The sequence below is a fragment of the Sinocyclocheilus rhinocerous genome, unplaced genomic scaffold, assembly GCF_001515625.1.
Source record: "Sinocyclocheilus rhinocerous isolate Xijiao unplaced genomic scaffold, SAMN03320098_v1.1 scaffold1682, whole genome shotgun sequence".
NCBI classification, from domain to species: domain Eukaryota; kingdom Metazoa; phylum Chordata; class Actinopteri; order Cypriniformes; family Cyprinidae; genus Sinocyclocheilus; species Sinocyclocheilus rhinocerous.
Genome location: NW_015654052.1, coordinates 196,626 through 210,558, shown reverse-complemented (window position 1 = coordinate 210,558; position 13,933 = coordinate 196,626). Strand labels below are relative to the sequence as shown.

The 13,933-nt window shown below is 36.8% G+C and overlaps 1 protein-coding gene across 1 annotated transcript in view; it reads right to left on the bottom strand.

Annotated features, from left to right (window-relative positions):
* Positions 1-1,115: 1,115 nt before the first annotated feature.
* LOC107716577 (ribosome biogenesis protein bop1) overlaps positions 1,116-13,933 on the bottom strand; it is an 82,130-nt gene continuing 69,312 nt past the window's right edge. The window contains exons 11-16 of the mRNA XM_016523058.1: positions 11,065-11,197; positions 9,900-10,080; positions 9,115-9,406; positions 7,229-7,313; positions 6,939-7,046; positions 1,116-1,936 (exon numbers count right to left, since the gene is read on the bottom strand). Coding sequence (XP_016378544.1) covers positions 1,783-1,936; positions 6,939-7,046; positions 7,229-7,313; positions 9,115-9,406; positions 9,900-10,080; positions 11,065-11,197 — 953 coding nt within the window. The 3' untranslated portion in view covers positions 1,116-1,782. The remainder of the gene's footprint in view (positions 1,937-6,938; positions 7,047-7,228; positions 7,314-9,114; positions 9,407-9,899; positions 10,081-11,064; positions 11,198-13,933) is intronic.

The window sequence follows — 13,933 nt, the reverse complement described above, 5'->3', positions numbered from 1 at the left end:
TCATGAAAACACTATCGTGGAGTTTTTCTTTTGCCATTTGAGCAAATGGGAATGCAAAAAATATATTTGTGGTACTCTCCCATTCTCTGCTCTTCAAGTTAACCCAACTATGACGACTTCCGCTGCTGAGAAACCCGGAAATGTGAAAAAGGTCCATAAGAAAAGAGAGCGGAACGTCACGTGACAAAGGAGATGAGGAAAGGGTGAAACAGCATGTTTAATGCTTATCAATGTTGCATCAATCAATATAAAATTCACACAATGTCCGGTAATTCACTGGCTTCAACTATTTTGCTACATTTTTGCATAAAATGTGTCTCATTTAGTCAGTATTTTGCATATCGCAACTATTCTTACATTCAGTTTTCGGTATTTTCTTTTCAAATCACCCTTGCACCAATTCCTTTGTTAAGAATTCCCTAAAAACATGTTAAACCAGCCTAAACTGGTCCCTGTTGGCTGGTTTTAGAAGGGGTTTGGGCATCTTGTCAAACTTGCAGACCAGCTTAAACCTTCCAAGAGCATCTTAGTTTTCAGCAGTCAGTTTTTGGTTTGTAAACCATTTAAATATCTGAATTTTCAAAAAAACCTGGCGATTAAATATAAACCACTTTATACAAAATTTCCAGCAAAATAACTCTGAAAATAACACTATGAAACACACCATTACTGTGATATAAAAACTACACAGTAACACTGGAGAATGGAGGTATTTCAATATAAATACCTCATAAAATATTACAGAACCTTTCATGCTTGGCAAGCAATTTTGTGTAGTATCTGAGATAATATTATTTGATCTACACTGGTCTACAAACACTTCATCCCTGGAGATACTGGCAAATTAACAAAGGACTGTAATCTTCACACGGAGAGGCTCACAGTCTTGAGACCGACGTCTGGAGTTGAGAGAAGGACCCGCAGGTGGACGGCCTCCACGAAATATGATCTATAACACACAATGCCGTCTGATCAGCGGCGTCTGGGCCTCTCGGCGGAGGAAACGAAACCAATTCCCAGACCCTCGCTGCATATAATTCAGGAGTCTTGAAAATCACCCTCGCTGACCTGTGGCGAGAAACCAGAAGAGAAAGAGAAAACAAACTCTCACACTCTTCAAGAAACACCATGTTTAATTAAAAGTCTCTGGTCTCTGAATTACAACTGGTAAAGGTTTCACAACTGAACAGGTAGAGGTAAAAAAAGATAAAAAGTGACACGTTGAGGCTGGTAGGAGTTGATGGTAGCGCCATTTTTGGATGAAATGCTTCAGAAGGCGGTTTAAGAAAACATCAGGAGGTGTAAGTGAAGGACAGACGTCTGCAGCTTTGTTTCATGTCTTGTTTCCTTTGGCAAGGCCCAACGTCAGACATTTGTTTCATTTCAAATTCAGCTTCCTTGTCCAAGGATTAGCGGTTGGGCTTGATTTGCTGTGGGGCACTGACAGCCCGGTACGGAAACGGGCCTTTCCGAGCGGACACGGTTTTGGGTTTGAAACCAAACCTGTCTCTCTTTTTACACTGCACTCGAGTCCTGTGGGAATCTATGAGTGTCTGGATGTATTTTCTTCTAACATAAAAAAGGTAAAACATAGCTCAAAACACATATTATAATGACATGTTCAATATCAGATCAGGCACTTGATTCCTGCCAGCAACATGTCAATGTCCTCAGAGAGCAGCAAATCTAAAAAACCTCATCGACTCGTAACTGGCGTGTAATTTCTGGTTTAGAAAACTGGAGGTCGCGGCTCCCAATGGAGGGATGTTTTCGTTTTGTTTTCTAGGTGAAAAGACGGACTGTTCCGTCGGCCCCTGAGGAAAACACCCAGGGTTGGGTTGGGTGGAAGGTCACATCGAGGACCCCGAGATCATGAGTGATGGTGTGACCCTTCAGAACCTTCACTGGAACAATCAGAGGATTCTGCAGCAAGTCACTGTAGGATTAACACACAGACATTAGAAAGGTTAGTGTTATTCACAACTGGCTCTGAATAATGATTTTCATAAAGTCTGGCTCCAATAACAGTTCTTAAATGCCTGAATTCTTTTCTGCCAGTGGATGTTTCTTCAACTACGGGCACTTTTATGAACCACAAGTTGATTTTTATTAAACATGACAGATTCAAACTTTTTTTTTTGTTATATGAAGGTCATATTAAAACCATCTTTGAAACATTTTAGCATGCCTTTATTTATTTCAGCTTCCTTTAAAATGTATTTTATGAACAGATTTTATAGTTTTCAATTTTGAAATATTAAATGATTTTTTTTCTACAATATTTTAAAAGTCCTATGTGCAAATTTTTTTAATTTAATTTTTTATAAATAATTACTAATTCAATTATGAATAAAATGTTTTCAGTATTAATGTAATACAATTAATAAAACCCAAATCTGTACATTTTAAATTACATTATATTTATATACTACGAATAAAACTCGTAGTCTTGAGCGCAAATGGAGAAAAACTAACTTGGAAGTTTTTAGAATTGCGTGGAAAAACAGTATGTCCAGCTATAGACAGGCTCTAAAAGCTGCCAGGGCCGAGCATATCCACAAACTCATAGAAAATAACCAAAACAATCCAAGGTTTTTATTTAGCACAGTAGCTAGATTAACAAATAACCAGAAGCCACCCGATCTAAATATTCCCTCACAGATTAATAGTAATGACTTTATGAATTTATTCACTGATAAAATAGATAACATCAGAAACACAATAACAAATGTAGATTCTACAGCATATAATACTTCAGCTTCATTCATCGCACCAAAAGATAAACTGCAGTGCTTTACAACTATAGGACAGGAAGAGCTAAATAAACTTATCACTGCATCTAAACCAACAACATGCCTGTTAGATCCTGTACCCACTAAATTACTGAAAGAGTTGTTACCTGTAGCAGAAGAACCGCTTCTCAATATTATTAACTCATCGTTGTCTTTAGGTCACGTCCCAAAACCATTCAAGCTGGCGGTTATTAAGCCTCTTATTAAGAAACCACAACTAGAACCTAGTGAACTGGCAAATTACAGACCCATCTCAAATCTTCCTTTTATGTCTAAAATTTTAGAAAAAGTTGTGTCTGCACAATTGCGCTCCTTCCTGCAAAAAAATGATCTCTATGAAGAATTTCAGTCAGGTTTCAGGCCCCACCATAGCACAGAAACTGCACTTGTTAAAATTACAAATGACTTGCTTCTTGCGTCAGACCAAGGCTGTATCTCATTGCTAGTTTTACTTGATCTTAGTGCTGCGTTCGACACTATAGATCATGACATACTCATAGATCGATTACAAAACTATACAGGTATTCAAGGGCAGGCTTTAAGATGGTTTAGATCCTACCTGTCCGATCGCTACCACCTTGTTCATTTAAATGGGGAGTCATCTCAATTATCACCAGTAAAATATGGAGTGCCACAAGGATCTGTCCTAGGTCCTCTGCTATTTTCGATATACATGTTGCCCCTTGGTAATATTATTAGAAAATACGGGATTAGCTTCCACTGTTATGCAGATGATACTCAACTATATATCTCAACAAGACCAGATGAAACTTCTAAATTATCTAAGCTAACAGAATGTGTTAAAAATGTAAAAGATTGGATGACCAATAATTTTCTCCTATTAAACTCGGATAAGACAGAGATATTACTTATTGGACCAAAAGACAGTACACAGAATCTCGTGGATTACAATTTGCAACTAGACGGATGTACGGTTACTTCCTCTACAGTCAAAAATCTGGGTGTTATATTAGATAGCAACTTGTCTTTTGAAAATCATATTTCCCATGTTACAAAAACAGCATTCTTCCATCTTAGAAACATTGCCAAACTACGAAATATGTTACCTGTTTCTGATGCAGAAAAGCTAGTTCATGCATTCATGACCTCTAGACTGGACTATTGTAATGCACTGCTAGGTGGTTGTCCTGCATCCTCAATAAACAAGCTACAGGTAGTCCAAAATGCAGCGGCTAGAGTCCTTACCAGGTCAAGAAAATATGATCATATTACCCCAATTTTACAGTCTCTGCACTGGCTACCTATTAAGTTCCGTATCAGTTACAAAATATTATTACTTGCCTATAAGGCCCTTAATGGGCTAGCTCCTGCGTACCTAACTAGTCTTCTACCACGCTACAATCCATCACGCTCCCTAAGGTCGCAAAACTCTGGACTTTTGGTAGTACCTAGGATAGCAAAGTCCACTAAAGGAGGTAGAGCTTTTTCGCATTTGGCTCCCAAACTCTGGAATAGCCTTCCTGATAACGTTCGGGGTTCAGACACACTCTCTCTGTTTAAATCTAGATTAAAGACACATCTCTTTGGCCAAGCATTCAAATAATGCATATCATAATCTTGTACTGCAGTTATATCTGATCAAATGCACATTATTATTCTTTAGCTTGGGTTAAACAAATCAATTTTGCTTGGTTGGAACAGCAGCTACGCTAATTATGTCCCTATTTGTTTCTCTGTTTTTGCCACAGGATTGACATCCCGTGGTAACTAGGATTTACACAAGCTTCAGTCTGGATCCAGAACACCTGAGAAGAGATGATGCCAACCCCTCAGAGGACCTCAGATGATGCCTTTTTTAATAATTATTATTACATGTATAATATTTTAATACTGAAAACTTTATAAATGTCTCACGTACAGATTTGTTTTTTTAAATTTATTAAATCACTACATTTATTACATTTTAATACTAAAATATTTTAAATGTCTTTTATGCACAGATTGTATTGTTTTTATTTTTTAATAATATATTTATTAAATTATTACATTCTGAACACTATAATAATTTATATAGAGTAAAAAACAAATGTTTGTCAAAATGGTTAATAAAAATGTGTCATTTTGACCACAAATGTAACCATTTAAACAAAATTCACAAATTGTTTCTAACAAAAATGTATCAAAAGTTAGTATGCTTGCTTATCAAAGATGTATTTTAATTGGAAAGATGGTAAAATAAAATAAAACCATTCAACAAGTCAGTTTTTAATTTCAACATTAACACGTAACTCTTAAATATTAAAGCTCAAATAAAAACGTAGAATAAAAAAAATGTGTAAACTGCTAGCAGACCTCACTAATCTAGTCTACCTTACTATTTCTACACTATTTTTAGCTTAGTCAACCAACCATCCTGCCCCATCCCAATGTAAACAGTTCCTTTTTCTATATCCAAATTTTGTGGTTAAAACTGCTGGCCATTTCTTCCAACTGTCTGAGGGCCGTAAAGGCCATAAAACAGTGAATTCTGGAAATATGGTTTGCTGTATATGCATCAACAGTTTGCCTGGGGAAAGTAAGAAGTGGAAAAATAACATGACATCCTCAGTTTGAGTATAGAGAGATCTATTAAGGGCAGCTGATGAAGGCTTTTCACCCAGATCTCGCTTGCCCTACACCGTACACGGATCATTAGCCCCGCTCAAAGAGCGTTCCTGACCAAACTACAGGAATGATAGTCTACCCCTGCAGATACACTGGACATGTGCCCGAGAGAAACAGACAGACAGAAAGAGAAGAAAAGACAGAAACGAGAGAACTACACCACGTTAAGAAAGACAGGCCGTGTTCAGAACAGCATATCACCATACTACTTACACTATTTATGCTGTATGTACACTGTGCATAGTATGCAAGGTTTCTATATGCACTAAAATGTGCAGTACACAACCAGATTACACTGCAGTCTATAGTTTCCCACAATGCAATGCACTTGACTTTCCTATTCCAGTGTGCCGGTAGCAAATTAAAAAAGTTGCCGGTAGCCATTGACTTCCATAGTATGGAAAAAAATATTATGGAAGTCAATGGCTACCAGCAACTGTTTGGTTATCAACATTCTTCAAAATACAGAATTTACATTTTTGTGTAGATTTCAGACACAATTTAGTTAAGAATAAAACCAAACCTTTAATTCAAAGATTATGACTGGATGCAACTCACAAATTAAACATGAAATATATAAAACTTAAAAATATTTATATTCTATTATATATTTATTCAAATTTATATATTTAAAGTGGTTGGCAGTACTCACAAACATTACATTTTAAATATGTATTATTGCATAAAATTGTAATATATTTATTTATATTTAATAATGAATATTTATATATTTAACCTATCCAGCATTACACATAAACATTACAGTTTTAATATTTATCACTGCATACTGCAAAAACAGTAATATATTAATTTATAATATATTGAATTATTAAAATTTAAAGATTTAAACTATCCAGCATTACACATAAACATTATGTTTCTAATATTTATCACTGCAAAAAATTCTATTGTATTCATTTATAATGTTTAATTACTTTAATGTTTAATTATTCATATTTATTATATTAAAGTAGTCTGCAGTACACATACTGCACACTACATTAGTATATAACAGTTCAAAATGATTTCAAGTTCAAAATGAAATACTAGCTTACTAAAAATATAGCACAGCATTTACTGTAAACTGCCTATGATTTAAAGAAAATGAAACAGTATGCATTATTATGAAATTTTTGTTTCATAATAATGTGGGAGTTTTGGCAGCCCACTGAAACAGAGTTAAGAAAGATGTTAGAAATTACATCTAATATTACTTCTAGTTTATTTGTTACACTGGAAATGGAAAGTTGAGCGCATTGCATTGTGGGAAACAGTATTCCTTGAAATATACCCTACTGTATACTGCACATACTCACCCAGGTATAATAAACAGAGAAAATTAGCTTACGGCATACATTATGTACAGTATGCACAGTACGCATACTACTGCTAGTATGCTATTCAAAACACAGCCAAAGAACGAGAGAGGGATTAGAAATTCAAAAAAGAGAGAACCCAGCAGACTAAATGACACTGGGAAAAAGTGAAACAAAACCCGGACAGGAAGATGATCAGACTCACTTGTAGACCATCCCGTGACAGACGATGACGTTGCCGTCATCAGAGCCGGACACAAACAGCGGGTAATGCCTGTGGTAGGCCACGCTCCTCAGAGCCTTCTTATGCTGTCTGCATGGACAGAGACACAAGACAGACCCGTCAGCATCCCGACAGCAGAGGGACGTTATACAGAACCTCTCCAAGTCCCAAAAGGAGACATTCATACATTTGACAGGCCAGCATTACCAACAATTTCCCTCGAGTCTGCCCCAGACTGCCCAAATTATAAAAACCTGCTCGTGCTGACTCACCGGAGAACTTTGTACGGTTTCGTGGACAGGTCCAGATCGAACCAGGCCAGACGACAGTCGTAGCTACCGCATATCACGTTGTCGCCTGTGGAAAATGGGTAAAAGAGGGCAAATGAATGACATCTGACATCCAGAGAGTGGTCACTGATGTCACATGTCACTTTAGGAACATTTCTGAGAAACCAAGACGAATATTAAGCCAGAATAACTTTCCTCTGGTCACCTCCAAACACTCACTTTTATATAACATACCGTAACAGGCTGAAGAAAGCTGCCAGATTTCATTTCAAAGGTCAGCGAAAGAGGTTAATGTCCATAATCGTTTACCCAAAAATGAATTTCTTCTCATTTTTTCATCTCATTCCAAACCAATGACTTACTTTCTTCACGCAAAGTATTTTTAAAAATCTCCAAGCTGATATTTTCCATTCATTCAAAGCCTATTCTGGACCTCTAAAGCTCCCAAAAGGACAAAAGAGCACCATTAGAGTAATCCATACGACTTGAGGCATCTGAAGTCATACGACAGACCAACATTTAAATTACCATTCACTCAAAATCATCTTCTCTGCTGTAGCTCTCAAATCTCATTTGGACATAATAATACAAACTTTGTTCACCATATTTGGTTATGAGACACACCAATGGTATTTGACATCAAGTTTATATCAGCATATTTTTATGTAAATTTTGAGCCTAAAAATGCTGGATGGAAGCTTCAAGATTCAAATAAAATGTTCACAATGCAAGCTTGAGATAAGCAAAAGTGCAAAAACTAAGATAGTAACACATTTACAGGATAAATTCTTAGATGCACATCAAAAAAGTCAAGTTGCAAGAAATACGGCATCTGCTACTAATTGCTAGCAAACATGATGTTCACCATAAACATGATATTTAACAAAAGAGTGACTATAACTTTTTTCTGTGCGTGCCAATCAGGGTGGTTTATTGTTAAAAAAAACTATTAAAAATCATTGAACTGAAATCAAATAAGTTTAAGTACTAAAATTACTAAAAGACAAAAATAAAATGAAGCTAAATAGAAATATATTTTAAAAACACAAAATAAAATGACTAAAACTTTAAAATAAAAAAAGTATAAAAATAAAAAGATAATTAATAAATAAATAGTATATTAATATGTTAATAATACTAAATAACAATAATACATAAATAATACTAAATAACACTGGTGCCAATTTCGATTTTCATGATTTTGTTCTTTTAAACTTGCAGGATGTAGACTTTATTTACAAATTATTTTTGCAATATTACAATTTTTATATAAATTAAATTCACACTTTGGATGGAAGCAGCTATCAACAATAACAAACCTGGCACATTTTAAAGTTTAATTCACGCAAACAAATGAGATTTGTGAGTTACGGCCTGAATTTCAATTTGTTCCTTAAACCAAACTATAACATGGCTTCAGAAGACAAGACAATCAAAAAATGATGAAAGACAGACGAAGGACAATCAAAATTTGATGAACTATATAATGACGACGTGATAAACACCCAAAACTACAAAGTGTAAATAACTGCTTTTCAAACAGCCTCTATTTAATGGATCATTTCATAATATTTAAGTTTTAATATATAATATAAAATTGAAGAATCTACATAGGGAACATTTTTTGCCACAGTATGTTCAGACAAAATTCCCATTAAAACGACTGGATTTTACGAACTAAATTTTGTTGAGCAACAGTAAATGTGACTGCACTTTTACTCTGTATTTTTAATTTGACAGCCTTAATATACTTTCATTGTACTGGAAATTCATAGGAGATTCTCCAAAACATCTCCTTTTTTAAAAGAAAGTAAGTCAGGTTTTGAATGAAATGATGGTGACCCTTTCAGAAACGTCCAGTTACTCACCTCCCGGGTGGATGGCCATGCTTGAAATCCATTTGCAGTTGGCCATCAGCTTCTTGGTGAGCTCCTGTTTGATAAGATTATACACTCGCACGTAGCGCTGCGTGGCCACGAAGAAATAAGGCCTGATGGGGTGGAAGGACACGCACTGCACCAGACCCTTGTTCTTGCGGAAGGGGTTCTGCGTCCTGCGTTTGCTCACCTGGTGGATGACCACCTGGAGGCTGCTGCCATTGTCGGGAATGACGCATGCTAGGTAGTCGCCTTTCCCGTGCCACGTCACCTGCCTCACGGCCTTCAGAGAGAGAAGAGAGAGAAAGCGGGTAGCTGGAGGTCAGAGGTCAAAGTCATTCTGCGGTAAATCCACAGACGATTAATCCAATTATAACCTCAAAGACATGCTGGGACTAAATTTACTGCCGTTATTAACGCCGGCTTGGCCTCTGCCAGTCTGCCAACACGCGTCGCTGCTTTGCTTTTTCCAGTAGTTTTAATTGGACACTAGAGGCGTCTTAAATTTCTTTCCATTTCAGGAAAAAGACGACCACAGGCTTGCGGCTTCTGCCAATAGTTAAAAGCCTCTGGCTGCGGCTCACGTAAGAGATGCACGGACGCTCTCAGAGGGGATGAGAGAAGAAAAAAAAAAGACTTTTTAATTTCTATTGTTAACTGGAAAATATCGAATTGAACGGAGGATAAATGTGACCTGCTAATGGTTATCGTGAAGAAGTCATTCTCATGAATATATAATCAGACCGTTGTGGTGTGTTTGTATGTGCTTTGATTACCTTGGGGTGTTTGAGGATGAGGCGGTGACCCTGCTCGTGACCTTCGCCCTCTGCGACGGCCCACTGAACAGGCTGATCCTTTACTTCCTCTGGCTCCTCATAGGAAGAGATCAGCTGATCCGTAGCAGTGCAAACCAGCCGGTCGCCCAGACCAGGGTTCAGCAGGACAACAGTGTCATCACTGCACACAAACATCATGTTCAGTCTCAGCCATCTCTCCATACATATGATAAAACAAGCTATTTATCGAACCATCCAACCGACCATCTATCTGTAAGTCCATGTATCTAACCTACCTACCTATTTACCCATATTTCACCATCCATCCATCTATCCGACCCAAAATCCTTTGTCTATGCATCCATGCATCTATCCATCTTCCATCCATCCATCTGCCCAACCATCCATCATCTATGCATTCATCCATCCATTCTTCTGTCCATCCATCCATCCGCCCGTCTATCTATCGGACCAAAAATCCTTTGTCTATGCATCCATGCATCCATCTACCCATCTATCTGTCCATCCATCCATCCATCCAACTGACCCGACTACCTAGCCTACCAACCTAGCTAATTATTTAACATTTATTTAACTATCAAACCAATCTCAGAATGTCTAAGCATCCATCATCCTACCAATTTACCCACCTTCATAACTATTTATCTAACAACTAATCAACCAAATAACTAACATAAGAATGTTTGTCCATCCATTCTAACTATTTATCTATCCTATTTACATGACACATTTTAACTATTTCAAGCAACCAACCAACATCAGAATTTTTATCTATGCATCCATACTGATTTATCTAACCCACCTTCCTAACCATCTAATTAACTAACAAATGAAAAAAAGCTGGCTATTTAAATAAATTCTCTTTAAATTCCTTGGAAGATTCAAGAAAAGTTCTTGAAAATGCTACTCAAATTCCAAAATGAACATTTGACATTCTCATAACTGGTCTTTTCTGAGGCTTACTAAACTAACACTAACTAATTAACCAGGCTGCAGCTCTACAACTAAAGTAACTAAAAATAAATCCTGTAAATCATCTGCTGTCAAATAATATACATCACATACTGAATCTTACAAAACATACGGATGAACATTAAATTAACATTCAGATGCAGGTTATAAGAGAAAATGAGGCGGGTCTTACTAGCTGACAGCGACCAGACAGATGGACAGATTGGGATTCCAGGCCACGCCCTTCACGGCTCCGCCCACCTCTACTGTCTTCAGGCAGCGCGCCGTACTGACCTCCCAGAAACGCACCGTACAGTCATCAGAGCCTGAGGTCAAAGGGTCAAAATAAAAACTTTTACTTAAAATGTATTCACTAGAGAATTTACATAAACTCCAGCATTCTGTGTTTCAGAATGACTTAATGAAATGGATTACGTTTAAATGCGTGTTTAATATGGTTGTGCAAATGTGCACAGGTTTGTGTGCTCTGGCACAACTAAAGCGTTCTGTCAGCTCGATGGCACTTCCTCTCTCAGCAGCACACATGGAGGATAACTCATCCTCGCTCTACACAACCACTGTGACACACACAGCAGCACTCTGGCACGAGTGCACTATAATAATACTAGATTACTGAAGGTGACAGACAAAGAGAAGCCGGGTGTTTAAAGTTTGTGTGCTACTGCTGTTAGACAGTCATTATTCAAAACGAGAGCCATTTATTTCCTCTCATATACATACAGTATGAATAAAAATGAATAAAAATGAACAGTTGATGTCAAGCTTACCATGTGTTAGAATAGAACTTTTTCTAAACAAATAAATCTAGCATTGAATTTCTATTCCCTCTTTTAAAAGTAAATATAATTTAAAAAAACATTTCAAGAAGTGAAGTTCAAGGTAAAGAACAAGTTAAACTCTCATTTTTATCATTTTAAAATGTCTTAAAATGTCAACCCTGTTAACATCATTTTGTACAGTAAATAACTTATAACCGAAAAGTGAAAATATTAACTTAAACTTTTCTATAAAGTACTTTGAAGGTTTCACAACCTTAAGCACGTCAAATTAAGCTAAACTGAACTATTACAGCATATCTTCCCAATTTTAAAGCAATTTTATAAAGTCAAAATGTCATTTTTCCAACACAAACATCATTTTTTGTCACTCTTATATTTTATGTTTGCAAGTATAGGTACAAAAAAAGATTTAAAAAATGCTTCAAGGATGGTAACGGTATACTGTTTTACAGTTTAATTTTACAAGCTTTGTAAAATGACATGGGGCTTTTTGGAAAAATTATTTAACATTGATTTTGCGGCAAATTTTTCAATTATCAGTTACACTACACTAACAAGGGTTATTATGACTTTAAACAACTGATAATTGAAACTTTGTAAATCTGCAGCAAAATCAATATTAAACTCTTTTCCCCAAAAAGCCCCATGTCATTTTACAAAGCTTGTAAAATTAAACTAAAACTGTATCATAATTATATCCATATCCACATTATGAAGGCATATAATTCTAACATTAAAATATATTTATTTTCGTGATGGCATAATGTGATTTATTAACACTTAACGCATAATTTCTTTTTAAATTCACTTAAAAGCCAACTTTTCTAAGAGGTAACTGCTCTGTTTCATTCAACAGCTCCAGACGTGTTCGATGGGAAACCCCTTCCTCGTATCAGCCACACAACATCATAAGCTGCCGTAAAATCTCATTTTAACTTTTATACCTGCATGCTTCATAAAAGCAGGAAAAACAACACGGGGGAAAACGGGCCGGGCCTGGAGGGTGGAGTGTAATAACTTCAAAACCCATAATCACTTTTTAAGTATTGAGCTGTATGGCGACAGATATAGCAGGAGGGACGGGCTCTGCGGCGGACACCCGCTGGCGGTCAGAGAGGCCTGTCAGGCCTGCACAGCTGCAGATATGTGTGTATGTGTGATGCAGGGGACACCAAGACTTTCCTGTAGATGATTAAACATGGATGGTGGCCATAAATAAGATGGGAATGACTGTAATATTTGCCTTTATGGAGGGGAAAAAGCAGCAATAATGTTAAAAGTCCATTTTATTGGACAGTAATGGCACTTTGAGACAGGGGAAAAAAATATAATAATGTGTCCCAAAGGATGACAGAAATTAGATGTTAAAGTCAACAAGAAACAGCATTAGCAACCCATTTTACAACTGGAACAAGTGAAATAGGATATTCTAATAGGAATGCTAGTACTTGAATTTATAGGTAACTGCTCAAGAAAAGGACAAATGGAGCAGACCTGAATGAAAGTTTGCTTCAATTGTTTACAACGCAACCCTCTACATTGCGAGTAAATCACTCACATATGCGACTAAATCTTACTCTGGGCGACTAAATAATGTCTAACATTAGCCATTGGCTAATAAATTCTTAGATTTTACACGCCAGTATGTGTGTGAGAGGCGTTCAACACATATTTTCACTCGATAAACACGCTGACTGAGCGCTTGAGAGTTTCGCTCTCCGTCAAGCGATCTGTACTATTTGGATGCGCTCAATGGATCATGTCATGTCATGTCAGTTGCAAAGACTAAAGTCTCAAAACCAAAGAGATATTCTTTATCAAAGTTAAGACTCTGCCATGCCCCCCTAAAACGGCTCGTTCTAACACGCCCCCACATATCTATGTCACTATGTGGAAATATTTGCATAATGTGGCCCAAATGTGCACGCAAAGAAAGAAGGCGTGGTTTCAGTAACCGCAGTTAGTGCTGAAGCAGCTGTCAGGGAGACGCTGTGTGTTTCAGTGCGAAAGCAAAAGCACTTTATTTGGCCTTCAGAAAGTAGATGCATTTAGGAATCTTTAAAATTACTTACAACAGAACACCAATGCATTTTATGGACGACCGTTTCGTGAACCTAGGAGAAGAGGTAATTCTGACTTTGCTATGACAATCTGGCACTTCTGAATCAGCTACTGTTTTGTTATTAGTTTAAGTATTTGCTATTGACTGTTCAAATGCAGAGTTTTGCGCATCACGTGTGTGTGTGTGTGTGTGTGTGTGTG